The 14,558-nt window shown below is 50.1% G+C and overlaps 1 protein-coding gene across 2 annotated transcripts in view; it reads left to right on the forward strand.

Annotated features, from left to right (window-relative positions):
- LOC104864471 (thrombospondin type-1 domain-containing protein 4) overlaps positions 1-13,314 on the forward strand; it is a 181,380-nt gene extending 168,066 nt beyond the window's left edge. For both annotated transcript variants that reach the window (XM_010627442.3, XM_033756013.1), the window contains 6 exons: positions 828-1,032; positions 1,537-1,710; positions 2,404-2,577; positions 4,343-4,522; positions 6,526-6,670; positions 11,623-13,314. In XM_010627442.3, coding sequence (XP_010625744.1) covers positions 828-1,032; positions 1,537-1,710; positions 2,404-2,577; positions 4,343-4,522; positions 6,526-6,670; positions 11,623-11,765 — 1,021 coding nt within the window. In that variant the 3' untranslated portion in view covers positions 11,766-13,314. The remainder of the gene's footprint in view (positions 1-827; positions 1,033-1,536; positions 1,711-2,403; positions 2,578-4,342; positions 4,523-6,525; positions 6,671-11,622) is intronic.
- The last annotated feature ends 1,244 nt before the right edge of the window (positions 13,315-14,558 follow it).

Consider the following 14,558-nt stretch of genomic DNA (forward strand, 5'->3'; position numbering starts at 1 on the left):
GCGCCCAGGCCGATCAGAGCCACAGATGTGGCCCCGTGGGGACGAAGTCTCCCTAGCGGCCTTCCTGGCCTTGGGGCAGGGCTCCGAGCCCGCCAGGGCGTCTTCCGCGGGGAACAAGGGCCGGGCCAGGCTTCGTGTACGGAGGAGAGCGGAGGAGGACACGCGGGCGGGAAGGGTGCTGAACCCAGGGGCAGAGTGACAGGTCACCCGGAAGGGGCGAAGAGGGTCCAGGGCCGGCTGTGGCTGGGTGACACGTAGGGCGCGCCCAGAAGAACGGGGGAAAAGGCCCTCGAAAGCCAAAATAGAATTCCCACGCTGGACACAGAATGAGCACATGCTGCTGTTTCATTTAAGTCATTAACAAGAAGGCAGGTGTGGCGATCCTGGCACGCCTGCAATCCTAGCACTCGGGGCTGAGGCAGGAGGATCGCCACAAGTTTGAGGTCTGCCTGGGTTTCGTAGTGAGACCCTGTTTCCAAAATTTAAAAAAAATTACTAAGAGTAGGATGGTGGAGGAGGGGGCATGGGGAGTGTATGGAAATAGTGACAAGTAAAGGATGCTTAGTTCCCAGGTGGGTTCACGTTCCACAGGGAATGAACTGGCCCTGGCAGCACTGGGGTTTCCAAGTTCGCTTACTAGACGGAGGTCAAGTAGCATCTGTTTTCTGTCCTGTGTGCGGAAGGCGACCCCTCACCGGTAGGCAGCGTGAGACACGGCCACCCCCTTCCGGAGTCGTGACCGCTAGGGGAGCCCCACATCATGTGAGTGGGCTCAGCTCCCACCCACTAACAGCTGCTCTGTCTCCCTCCCGCCCCTCCTGAGCCAGCTGGGACATCGGGGAATGGTCCGAGTGCAGCAAGACCTGCGGGCTGGGCATGCAGCACCGCCAGGTTCTGTGCCGCCAGGTGTACGCCGACCGCAGCCTCACGGTGCAGCCCTACCGCTGCCAGCACCTGGAGAAGCCGGAGACCACCAGCACGTGCCAGCTCAAGATCTGCAGCGAGTGGCAGATCCGCACCGACTGGACCTCGGTACGCACCCTCTCCCTCTTCCGCCCTGGCACCAGGGCCAGATAGGGACCCTCAGCCCGGCCACCCGCCAGCTGTGTTTGAAGATCTCTGCTCACCCCGAGAGCTGGACAGGGCACGGGCCAGTGCTGCTCACCTGGACCGCCTTGGAGGGGCCCATGAAGCCGGTGCCTGCTGACCTCATCTGTCCCATGCGCCACAGGGAAGTAAAGATTGGCAACCTGGAGCCGGCATGGTGGCACAGGCCTGTAATCCCAGCGCTCTGGAGGCTGAGGCAGGAGGATCATCTTGAGTTCAAGGCCAGCCTGGGCTACATAGTGAGACCCTGTCCCAAAACAAAAACTACAAATAAAAAAACAGAGCCAACTCCTTCCAATTTTGCTCTCCTATTTTACTGGTTGGGAAACCAAGTCCCCGAGGAATGAAGTAGGCAGGCGGCCTCACCCCGTCCAGGGCCAGTGACACAGAACGAGGCCCCTGCACTGACGTGGGCTCGCTGTGTTGCAGTGCTCCGTGCCCTGCGGCGTGGGACAGAGGACCCGAGATGTGAAGTGCGTGAGCAACCTGGGGGACGTGGTGGCCGACGAGGACTGCAACATGCAGCTCCGGCCCGGCGACATTGAGAACTGCGACATGGGGCCCTGCGCCAAGAGCTGGTTCCTCACCGAGTGGAGCGAGAGGGTGCGTGCCGGGCGCGGGGGCCTCGTGTCACGGGTCCCGAGCAGGGCACCGGCTGGTACCCCAGGGCTGATGGGCGACCTGGAGGAAAGGCCCGAGGTCCGCTGCTGCGGGCTGTGTCCTCCCTCAGCGCTGAGGACTGGAGACGGAGGAGTGGGTGTGAAAACCCCAAGTCTGCTTAGCGCTCCGTGTCTTTACTGAACGGCGGAGCAGGAAATGTGCTGAGTGTGGCATCACACCTTCCCGTGCCCTGGGTGTCCCGCATAGAGTGGGCATTCGGCCGATGGCAGGCACCTTCTCAGCTTTTTAATAACTACAAATGTTTAAACCCTGTGCCCCTCCCAGAGGCCTGGCCTCCCCAGACGGTGACTTCAGGACCAATAGTGAGTGCATAGTGAGACCCTGTCCCAAAAACTCAAGGTGTGGCGGTGCACGCCCATAATCCCAGCACTCGGGAGGCTGAGGCAGGAGCATCGCTGTGAGTTGAAGGCCAGCCTGAACTATGTAGCAAGACCCTGTCTCTCACACACACAAAAAGAACAAAGAAAAAAAAAGCAAGCAAAAGGGCCCATAAGGGACACCACTGGGATGGAGTGGGCTGTGCGTGTGAAGAGGTGACAGGGAGAGGTGTCACACCCTCCGGGGACCCCCAGCGCACACATCTGACCCCTAATGTGCCCTCCTCCCATCCTGCAGTGCTCGGCGGAGTGTGGGGCTGGTGTACGCACGCGCTCTGTGGTATGCATGACCAACCACGTGAGCAGCCTGCCCCTGGAGGGCTGCGGGAACAACCGGCCGGCCGAGGCCACCCCGTGCGACAACGGGCCCTGCACGGGCAAGGTGGAGTGGTTCTCTGGGAGCTGGAGCCAGGTGAGTGGCCAGGACTGGTGTGTGGGTCTGTCCCCAGCGAGAGGTTGCAGCACGGCAGAGCGCTGGGGGACAGGACTTTGTGGCAGGCGTCCCAGCTTTGAATCCAGCTGTGGCACTGCTACCTGTGACCCTGGAGAGGGTGCTGCCTATGCTGTCGGTGTCCCATTAGGTCAGTGGCCCTGACTGAACACTTAACTAGGTGCTCACTTAAGCACTGGGGCTATACCCAACATCTCAGCCGTTGGGAGCTTCTGGTCTGGTGAGGTTTCTGTGTCCCTAAGATGCTGGCAATGATGGCTCCGTGTGAAGTCGTGAAATAAAGTCCCTAAGGTGGCCAGGTGCCCAACAGGAAACACAGGAAATCTTAGCAGCTGCGGGAGTGGATACCATCACCCTGAACGCCTCCGTGTCAGGAATTGAAATGGCAAAAGTCGTAGTTTCGCACACTCTAAAGAACAGGTGATAGCACATACTTAATAAAATAACAAACTGGCGAGTTAGAGTCTTCCTCCCTGTCCCAGTACTGAACATGAGTCCTTAGGAAAATGGGGACAGCTGTTCTCCACCTGCGTCCTTGCAATCCCCTCCCACACTCAAGCTCTCGGGCTGCTTGGTGTTCGGCTCGCAGCGGTGCCTGCCTCTCTAGGGACCTTTCAGCTGATGCTCATGATGTGCACATTTGTGGGGCCTCTGGCTCCATGAGTTGTACTTAAGTAACTTTAAAGACAGACCTTTAAAAATCAGCTGCCTTGTCCTTATAAATTCCTACAAGCTCTTTGGAAGGCAGTTTGACATAAATAGGCCAGACGTACAAAACTGTTCCTTTGTCATCACTCTTCTACGGGGTTCTTCTCAGGAAATAATCACAAAAGGCAAAAGGATTTTTCGGCTGGGTGTGGTAGTACACAGCTGTAATCCCACACTAAGGAGGCTGAGGTAGGAGGGTTGCAGTGAGTTTGAGGCCAGCCCCGGCTGCACAGTGAGTTCAAGGCCAGTTTGAACTACATAGCTATGAATTGCATAGTGAGACTGTGTCTCAAAACAAAAACAAACAAACAAAAAAACAGAAAAAGTATTAAAAGCAAAGCAACCATGAACAAAAACATTTTATAAAGTAATATATACTAAACAGGGTAATCTGTGCGCAAGCACTTACTGTATCCTATTTTTATGGGCTAAAAGATGTGGCCCCAAACTGTGGCACTGCCTGCGCAGCCTCTGTGGGCACCACACATGTGGGTTTCAGCACCTTTCTAGGGAAAAGCAGTGCACACCATGGACAAAATTCCTGCTGGGAAGGGAGGGTTGGATGGGGGACACTGTCCCAAGTCTGGGGTGCTTTTCTCCATTCATGTGTCTGAAGAATGTGAATTTAGCCTTTATCCGCAGGTGAACAGCTGTGAGAGGCTAGCACCCTAACTGAACCCGAACTCTCCACCCTTTAAGAGACCAGTGGATAGAACCAGAACCTCAGCTCACTGTTGTAGGAGGTGTTGGATCCACTGGGTAGAAACAACCGCGGTCACTGGCTGCCTGTGGCTGTCGGGAGTTGAACGGGAGATGTTTGTTCCACAGAAGGCAGCATGTTGTTAGAGACCTGCGTCCTCATGATTTGACAGAGGAGGGCACGGGTTCTCCGTGCTGCAGGAACCCGAGACCCACATGCAGCTGCTCCAGCGGAAACACTTTCAGGCCCCTGGGGTTCTCCTCACCGAGGGCAGGCGGAACTGATGTGTGCCCCCTTTTTCTCTGCTGCTTTCTCCAGTGCTCCATCGAGTGTGGGAGTGGGACGCAGCAGCGAGAGGTGATTTGTGTGAGGAAGAAGGCAGACACCTTTGAGGTGCTGGACCCGTACGAGTGCACCTTCCTGGAGCGACCCCCCGGCCAGCAGTCCTGCCATCTCAAGCCTTGCGGGGCCAAGTGGTTTAGCACGGAATGGAGCACGGTGAGTCTCGGGCTCTTGGTGGAGTTGCCTTACCACGACTTCTCTGCTGACCTTCCTGAAACGCCTCTGGCTGGATTCGCATAGTGACCTACTCAGGCGTCACTGCCAGAGCAACCCTACTGAGCAGGGAAAAACTGAGGCTGGGATGACGTTGGCTTCTAAACTGCAGAGGTCACGAGACGGTGACTCCCAAGCTTCTCTGAGCGTCTTGTCTGAAAAGACCAACTGTAGGCCCATCCTGGCCGAGAAACTTGCATTTTAGCAAGCAGCATGCAGGTGTCCCGGGCCTGCATTTTGAGAAATATTGCTGCAGAGAGGTGAAGGTGGAAGGGATTTGAGGATGCTGTTAAAAACGCCACACTAGCCGATAAACTTAGAGATGAACTCTCATCTCAAAAATACTTCCTAGTTTTGACTGCCAAAGAAGCCTAGAAACAGGGACAAACCCAGTTAGTAGCAAAGGGCACTCTTGTCATCCAGGATGTGGCTTTGAGAATCCATTTGCCACTTCCAGGAACTGGGGATCCTGAGAGGGATGGCAGATTCCAGATCTGGGGAATCTCTGCACACATGGCCGTGAGGAAGTTCTGAAGGACAGCGCGTCCAAAGATTCGGGAGGCGACTCTGAGTCTCCTGCTAGCCACTGATGAGACAGCCTGAGCACCAGTACAATTGATAATCACAGTAGACTGAGTGAGACACAAACCACTTCCATTTGTAATAATTAAAACTAATAGGCACCATTACAGTGTGTTAGAGAACCAACTCATTCCTAAGAAGTAGAATGCAAAGGAAAGAAGCAAGCATTTACTCAGTCTTTTTCTAATTTAAAAAAAAAAAAGTTGTACCACTGGATAACCAAAGAGTAAATATAGGGGTGGGAGAAATTGGAAGAAATGAAAAAAGAAATGAAGAAGTGAAAGAGCTAGAAAAATCACCATCTTTCAGCTCCAGGTGAACTAATGGATCCCATGCTGCATGTCAGTAGCAGCTGATGTCCCCACGATAGGGACAAGCACACAGTCCTGTGAGTCACGCCTGCCCCTGTGAAAGCCTCTTCTAGAGCCAACTTCCAGTTAACAGAAGAAATGCAGTGAGACCCTGGTTCACAATCTTCCTTCGTTCCTTGATTCTGGAGAAGATAGCTGAGTTCCTGTGGGGAAGATGGTCACGGTCGTGTTTATTATCCAAGGCGGGGTTCATGATCAGAAGCAAAATTTTTGCCAGATGCTTCTGTTTGTGAACCAAATTATTTGCAGACAGAAGTGTTCATGCACCAAGGTGTTACTGTGCAGAGGAAAGAGGCACACGTTAAAATACACTGTGAGGTTGCTGTCAGCACAATACAGACTCTAGGAAGCTCTGCAGGACCCATGGCTCTGTCTTTCTGATTAAATAAAAATAACAGCAGCAGTTACGATTTTAACCATAGTTAGGGTAAGAGGCCGTACAGAGGGAAAGGAAAAGATGGAGGAAATGTGTGGATTAAACGAGGCAGAAAAGACAATCGATTGCAATGTGCAGACCTGATACGGCTCCTGATTTCGGGGGGGGATTCCGATTTTTAAACAACAAAAAAATATCATTTTGAAAATCTGTGAGTTTCAAGAGAAAAGTGGAAGTAGGCACACTAAATATCTACCTAAAGAAAATAAACCGTCATTAATTTTTAGGTATAACAATGATATTGTTGCGACTTTTAAGGGTCCTCGTCTTGTAGAGGTACAAACTAAAATTTATGGAAGGGCGGTTATGGTTTTTACATCTGCTTCAAAACAGAATGAGGAGTAGAGTGGGTAGTGGGTGAGGGGCACAGTTAGCATGGGTTGCTAGTTGTTGTACCAGCGGAAATGTAATCATCTCCGAAGACTTCCTCACCCGCTTCCTCTGTTCAAAGGACGTGATTTTTTGGAGACATTGGGTATTTCCCAGCATTCTCGTTGTTGGTGTAAAGAGCTGATGGGCTGCTGGGTCACCTGACTTCCCCCTTTGTTGCTACACAGTGCTCCAAGAGCTGCCAGGGCGGCTTCCGGGTCCGGGAAGTGCGGTGTCTGGCAGATGACATGACCCTAAGTAATCTCTGTGACCCTCAGTTGAAACCAGAAGAGAGAGAATCCTGCAACCCTCAGGACTGCGTCCCTGAAATTGGTGAGTAGAGACTCCTGACTTGGAGAAAAGGTCTGGCTTTTTAAAGCAGTGTCAAGTTCTCTGCTGTAAAAATGCCAGCTCTCTCTGGGTCTCGCTGTGACCTTATACACAGTCAGTATTCAGAAGGTCAAAGCAGTTTGGAAATTCTAAGTGATATAGCTTAAGATGAGTACTCACAACACATGGCTGTCCAAGCTGCCTACCAAATAACAGACTTCAGGAAAATTGATTAAAACGATAATGCATACAAAGATTTGGCTCTGTCATCATCGCTAAGGTCAAAACAGTAAAACGTGGGGCTGGGAATGTAGCTCAGTGGTAGAGCAGTTGCCTACTATGTTTAAGGCCCTGATTCAGTCCCCAGCTCCACAAAAAAAGTAGTAAAATTCCACCTTAATTGTCTGTGTGAGGGGGCACTGAGATGTCTGCAGCTGGATGGTTGAGGAGAGAGGAAGGGAGAGGCAGGAACAGGTAGAAGCAGTGATGGTTGAAGTAGGTGTCCTCAGTGCATAGCGCAGACCCAGGGTCCAGAGGACGCAGTGACTTGACTCAAGGAGGGGTAGTGACAGCGGAGGGCTGGGCTGCATGAGGGATGGAGTCCTGCAGGGAACAGCCGTGCTGATTCAGAGGATCCCGCCTACCATCTTGAAATAGGACCCAGTTTCCTGGAGGGTGGCACTGGTGAGAGCTGGGGGTGAGCCACAAATGGGGGACACATGAACTGGACAAAGAGGACCCCTACTGTGATGGTGAGGACACAGTGCAGTAGTAGTGGATGCCTAAGTTACCCAAATCTACCCAGACTGTTCTACCAGGCTGGGCCAGGACTCTTCTCACCTCCCCAGCAGTAGCACAGGAAGCACAGATGTCACAGTAGACTTCTGGGCAGTGGATTCCTCCTGAGGTTTCAGTTCACCGACCCAATGTCCTTTCTATCCCGGGGAAGTTGTGCTGCTTACAGAACAGATGCTCTGTCCAATGGATGCTTTCTGTGGGCCAGTGATGGCCAACAGGTGAAAGTTATGAGGACGACTATTCCCAGAAGGAGCCCAAAAACATGCATTCCATAGTGTACTAGTTGGCTTTCCATCATTGTGACCAAATAGCTGGGAAGAACAGCTTAAAGGAGGAAAGGTTTACAGTAGTACCTCAGTTCATGATTGCTTTTGTTTGTGAACAGTTTGGTTCACAAACAGAAGCATTTGGCAGAACTTCGTTTCTGTTTGTGAACTCTGCATCGGGTGACAAACACAACCACAGCTCTCTTTCCCCCACGAACACAAGTGTGGTCATCTCTTTCAGAATCACAGAGTGAGTTAAAGTTGTGAACTGAGATACCACTGTATTTGGGCTCAGAATTTCAGAGGTTTTCATTTAGTTGCTGTGGGTCTGGGGTGAGGTAGAACATCACAGTGGGACATCACAGCAGGAGATAGTGGCGGAACAGCACCGTGGAACATCGTGGCAGAGGAAAATTGCTCACCACATGGCAGCCAGGAAGTGGAATAAGAAAGAAAGGGTCAGAGCCAGACAGGAAGGAGCTAAGGACAATACAGCTCCCAAGCTCATATCCCTGCCATTTATTTCCTTCAGCTAGGCCCCATCTCCAGTTTCTGTCCACCTCCCAATAATGCCATGAAATCATGCTGTCATCCATGGATTAATCTGTGGACAAAGGTAGAGCCCTGGTGATCCTATCACTGCTCTAGACTCCGCCTCTGAGCATTGCTGCAACCTGTGAGTCTTTTGGGAGACACCTTATATTTACACCATGATGTACAGGAAGAAAATTAACAAGCATCGTCTAAGACTGGCAATAGAAAAATAAAAAAAAGTAAAGATAAGATAACCTTGCTATGGAACATACAAGGAAACATGAGTGGATAGGAAGTAACACTTCCTGGCATACAGATTCAATATTTTAAAGATAGCAAAAGAATTGCCTGAGCAGAGCTTGCCTTGTGTTTTGGTCAACTCTTTGTTACTATAGCAGAATACCTGAGGCAAGCTAACTTTGTCAATAAAAAAAGGTTTACTTAGCTCACAGGCTTTGGGGATTAAATGCCTGAGTGCATCAGGGGACAAACCATGTTTAATTCACAGCTCTTTCCCATGTAATCACGCATATGATGAAGCTGCAAAAACAAAAACTATGTTACTGACACAGACAGGGACAGGCATACTAGCGTTACATAGAGAATTCTGAAACGGACTTCTTTACACAAGAGAAATTAACAGTGATAAAGGTTGAACATTAAGTGAGGATAGCTTCCACTGCATTGAGACAGTTAAAGATCTGTTAAAAAATAAAAACTTAGCTCTTACATTATACCACATGCAAATAAATACAAATGCCTAATGGAGTAAAGATACTAACAGAAAAACACACTGTAAAAAGGCAAGGAAAAGGCATACATTTCTTCGGCTTGGTTAAAGCCTTCATAAGTGAGACTGTAAACCCAAAGGCTTCATGGTCAGCGTGAGAACAGAATAAATTAAAAATGATTCTCCTGTTAAGTCATCATAACCCAAGTTGGAAGGGAGAGAAGGAGAGGGAGAGGAGGGGAAGAGGAAAAATTGTGAGAATTATTTGAAACGCATCAAAGGAGGATAACTTGTGTTATAATGGATCTCAAAGACAGCAACCAACCAGGAGGATTAGGAATAACACTGATAGAATCACCTTGCGCTCCTTGCTTTGGCAGCTGCACGGGTGAAACTTCAATTTGAATTTGGATCATAAGTTGTTACATTACTTTTCAAGATCGTAGTATAATGAAACATTGAAAAGAAACATTGTATATATACAGTTACCTGTATTCAAGAAGGCTGAAATTGCCAGATCCCTGGAGTTGATTATATAAGTTTCAGAGCTCAGTGTGATTGGCAGAACCAGTTCACATGTTCTGAAGTCCTGTTACTCAACTACCACACGTCTGTCAAAGTTTCTTACTAATATGGTATGATTTTTTTTTAACGTCTCTGATTAGCTTGTCTATGATATCTTTGAAAGGATGGAAAACTGTTGAGCTTCCAATTATATGAAATCCAATTAAGCAAAAAAGGGAAACAAGATCAACCAAAGAGGATGTGTAAATAAAACTGATCTTCTTTGATAGGCCTCACAATTAGACTGTTAACAGTAAAGCTACTAAAGGCATCCAGGCCATGAGCCCAAGTTATAAACCATGAGCACAAACCTCTCAGGGGCTTGCTGGCCGACTCTGAAAGTAAAGAAAGTCAGGTGTACATCTTGGTTTCAGTGCTGAAGAAGAAAGTAGTATATGAGTACAGTGTTTTTGAAATATGCAAACATTGTTATGATCTTTCATTTTATCCCCAAAAGCAATTATCAAATCATCTTACAATTGAAAACATTTTTGAATCAAATAAATGTCATGAAAGTAGACAAAGCATTAAATTCCTAATATATACAGAGCTCACTCAAATTCAATTTTTAAAAAGGCAAGTGAATAAAAAATGTAAAAATAAGCAGCCTGCTTTTGTAAAACATGAACCTTAAGAACTCTACCATAAGAGGCTGAAAAATACTGAAGCAGCTAGTGTCAGAAATGCAAATTTTAAAAAGCATGGGAGTACATATTTTTCTACAAAATCAGCAAATTCTTTAAAAAGTAGATAATATTGATCATTAGCAAAGATGTAGGGGAAAGGTCAAGCTCTGATTTGTGCCCTGGTATGATCTTTTTGGAAAGAATTTTGTCATTGTTGATTGAGGTCTTATTATCTTTGACTTCTAGGTATTTATACTAAAGATGTGCTCTTGAAAATCTACAAATAGCCGGGGATTTAGCTCAGTGTTTCCATCACCTGCCTCGCAACCGCAAGGTCCCAAGTTCAATCCCCAGTACAAAACAAAACAAAAAAAAAAAGAAAATATACAAATAGGAGCCAGGGCGTTAGCTCAGTGATGCCACTGCCTGCCTCACAAGTGCAAGGTCCCAAGTTCAATCCCTGGTACCAAAAAAAAAAGAAAGAAAATATACAAATATACATAAAGAACGGATCTCAATGGGCCTGGGAGGTAGCTCAGCAGCACAGCGCCTGCCTGGTAAGCAGAAGTCTGAGTTTGATACCCAGTACCACAAAAAAGAAAGAAAGAAAAAAGAGGTCAGGGATTTAGCTCAGTGGTCCTGCTGCCTGCCTCGCAAGTGCAAGGACCCGAGTTCGATCCCCAGTACCAAAAATAAAAATTAATAATAATAATAAAAGAAGAAGAAGAAGACTCAATAAATGCTATAGAATTAATAATAAATAAGGGCTGGGGTGTGGCTCAGTGGTCAGCCACACACTTAGAATGCAAGAGGCCCTGGATGGACCCTTAGCCCTAGTAAGTCAATTTTATAATTTCTTCTAACTCACAGAAACTGAAAGCAAAGACATTTCAGTCAACAGAAGAAAATGACTAATTATTTTATACCACCTAGGACAGGACACACTGTTGCCCTGAAAGAGAGTGTTATGATATCTATGAGTAATATGATATTTATGAGTAATATAAAAAAAGCAACTGGCTGAGAAGTATACCATCAATTCTCTCCCAGGTTAATCTGTCAACTCAAGCAGTGTTTATCAAAATACAGATGGGGCTTTTCATAGAAAAGTCTCACAAACTAGGTCTTAAATTTATATAGAAAAGCAAGAACTAGCAGGGCGTGGTGGTGCACGCCTGTCATCCTAGCACTCAGGAGGCTGAGTCAGGAGTTTGAGGCCAGCCTGACCTACAAAGTGAATTCAAGGCCAGCCTGAACTAGATAGTGAGACTCGGTTTCAAGAAACCAATGAATGAGTGAGTGAATAAACTCTGTAAGCTGTTGGCACACACACCTCACATAGGTGATAAACACCAGGGCCGGTGTGAAAAGCTGCACTCTTCCCACTGGTGCTGGCCTGCTCTGGGCTCGAGGAGTCTCTTGCTCTCTTCCCTGCAGATGAAAAGTGCCAGGACAAGTACTACAACTGCAACGTGGTGGTACAGGCACGCCTGTGTGTCTACAGCTACTACGAGACGGCCTGCTGCGCATCCTGTGCCCGGGGGGCCGCCAGGCACGCTGGCTTCCTGGGGAGCAGATAACCCGCACCCCATCCGGTCCCCTACCCTGCCAGGACTCCCGGCCCAGGGCACTGCCGGCCACTGTCACCACCACCTTCACCTCTGGCCAAGTGTTCCTCCGGTGCCCGGGTGTTAGCCACGGTCGGTCCCTTAAGTGTTGCCATGGACTCTTGACCCCGAGGACCCGCGCCTGTGACCGGTGCCCTCTCGGCCCTGGTGCTGTCCAAGTCAGCAGATGTCCCTGCTGGGCGCTGCCTCGTCCCTAGGCTCCTGGCCTCTCCAAAGTGGGCACCCCTCAGAATTCAGAGGAGGCAGCACCCCATCCGGACCCCCTAAGCCTCACCGACGCAGCACCCCTCTGCGACCTCAGCCGCTGTGCTGCTTTCACTCTCAAAGCCATCGGCCAGCTTCCTGCCTCAGGACACTTCTCTGAGCCTTCTGCAGCAGCTGGTATATTCTCAGATACTAGCTCTGTGATGGCTCAGAGCATCCTGGACGGAGGGCAGCGGATGAGGAGATCTCCTCTTTTTTTACAAAGAAACAGAGTCAACTCAGGACCTGCCACGATGGCAGAGCCGAGTGCCCACCTGGTCACCTGCCCACAGACCTCACCTGTCCCAGTCACCCCCTGCGCCTGCAGGGGCCTGAAGCATGAAGGAGGTGGCTTCCTTTCCAGCCAGGAGGCTGAGAAGTTTCTCACCAGCAAACAGCCCAGGATTCAGCCTCTTCCCCCCGAGGCAAGGTCAGACCTTCTGTCTGATGCTCGCTTCTCTCCCCTCTGCACGGGGACAGGTCTGGCTCCCCTAAATCCATCATCAACAGAACTGTGCTGGGGACAGGACAGCCACAGCGGAAGCCTGCTGTCCTGGTTGCACCCTCAGTGATACGTTCCTCTTGCTGGGGGCCTTCACGTGGCTCTCACTGTCTTCCGCCTTCTCTCCCGGGCTCCACACCATGCGTGTCCTGGTGCAAAGTCCAGCCTGCAGGCCCCCGACAAAAGCTCCAGGTTGTATTAGAAAGAGTCTCACTTTGGTCTTTCTCAGTGCTGTATGGGTTTTTCTCTATGCCCTCCAACCCTTCCCCTCACCCGCATGACTCAACCCTACTTCCCCTGGAGCTGACCTCCAAGATCTGCATGAATACAGCTGGCCTGGGAAGAAGAGCCCTGAACCCCGCCTGCTTCCCAGCTCCCAACTCAGTTCACCCAGCTAGGGAACCGCACAGGTCTCCAGCCTGAAGCGGGGTGCTGTGCACCTTGAAAAGTGAAACCAATTAGAAAACAATTTTAAGGGTTTTTTCTTTTATCCATCAAGACTATCGGGCCAAACACCTGCAGAGCTGCAAATGTCTTCCACTCTCAATCCTGGGCATGTTTCCCTTTCAAGCCTCCGCTTGCCCCTGAGTGTGTTGACCAGAAACTGCCAGGTGGATGAGGATTTGCAGCTCTGGGCCCCATCAGGCTCCCTCCCTCGCATTCCACCAGGCTTGGGCTTTCAGGAGCTCTGGGTGGCGCTCTGGGGATGTCCTGCCGGCTCCTGTGCTCGGGAGCCCAGGTGAATTTCCCAGGGAAGGAAACCCTCCTTGTGTGACTGGCAGGTCCGACTGCCACGCATCCAGGCACGAGGAGACAGAGACACCCAGGGAACGTGCGTTTCCGTCCTGTGCCTGCTCCTTCCTCCGGCCTGGCCTGCTTCTTGTTTTTCCTCACACTGTGCTTTCAGGCCCTGCTGGGTGAGCAGTCCATGCAAGCTGCTTGGAGAGCTTGTCCCCACCCATGGGGGCCGCCAGGACCCGTGGGTGTAGAGGGGAGGCTGGTTTAACATAAGTAAAGGAAGAGTTCTAGCAATCAAAGCCACCCAAGAGGGGTGCAGGCCACCACAGCAAGAGAGCGCTCTGTCCCTAAAGAGACTTCGCTGACTTGTGGGACGGGACCCACCCGGGGACCCACCCCAGTCCTTCCAGCTCAGGAACTTGTGCCTGGATCAGCGCTGGCTTTGTCTCTTTGGCATGTAACAGTGTCCTGTGGCCCCACACGTCACCTAACCATTTTTCTGAGAGGACAGTGATCCTCCTGGTTCCTGGCCACCAGGACTTGGGTGTTTCCAGCAGTCCCTTTCCACGGACGGAGTCTAAGAAAAGCCCACATTGGGGCACTGTCCCTCGGTCTAGACAGGGCCATCACCTTCCCCACCACCCATTTCACCCCTCTCCTCTCCTCATCTGCCATCTCCTTCTTGGGCCCCTTCCATGCCAGAATGCGGGATGGAAATTTCTTTTTAACCTTGCTTCCTCCTCCACCCCCATGTAATGCATTGCCTCCTTCCCTGCTCTGAATTTTAAAATTAGATAAATTGAAGCTGTTATGTGTTTTCCCTCACAGAACTCAGCAAAACACTTCCAGGCTAGGCAGGGGCCACCTCCTGACTTCTGTCTTTCCCATCCTCGGGGCCACCTGCAGGTCCCCTGGCGGAAAAGGGACAAGAAATACAGGACTCTAGAAAGTGCCTTGCAAACCCACCGCTAGAGGGAGCCAGTTCCCTTCAGTGAAGGTTTGAGGCCTGCCCAGCGGATGGGAAGCCTTAGGACAGAAACTCTCAGATCTGTCCCCATCTGTCCCTCTGCCTTCCTCCTCTGGCTCTGTGCTCTTAGGGGTGTTTTTCTTCATTTCCTTGAGTATGTATCATTCACTCATTCCCAGTGTTCACATTCACTCTTTAAACAGTAGCTTTATGAGAGGACAGAAAATGGGAGACATTAGTTTGACATTTTTTTAGCAGGCCATTTGGCAGCAAGAAAAATCTAGATATTACTATA

The sequence above is a fragment of the Fukomys damarensis genome, unplaced genomic scaffold, assembly GCF_012274545.1.
Source record: "Fukomys damarensis isolate Sample0158 unplaced genomic scaffold, DMR_v1.0_HiC HiC_scaffold_25, whole genome shotgun sequence".
Classification (NCBI taxonomy): domain Eukaryota; kingdom Metazoa; phylum Chordata; class Mammalia; order Rodentia; family Bathyergidae; genus Fukomys; species Fukomys damarensis.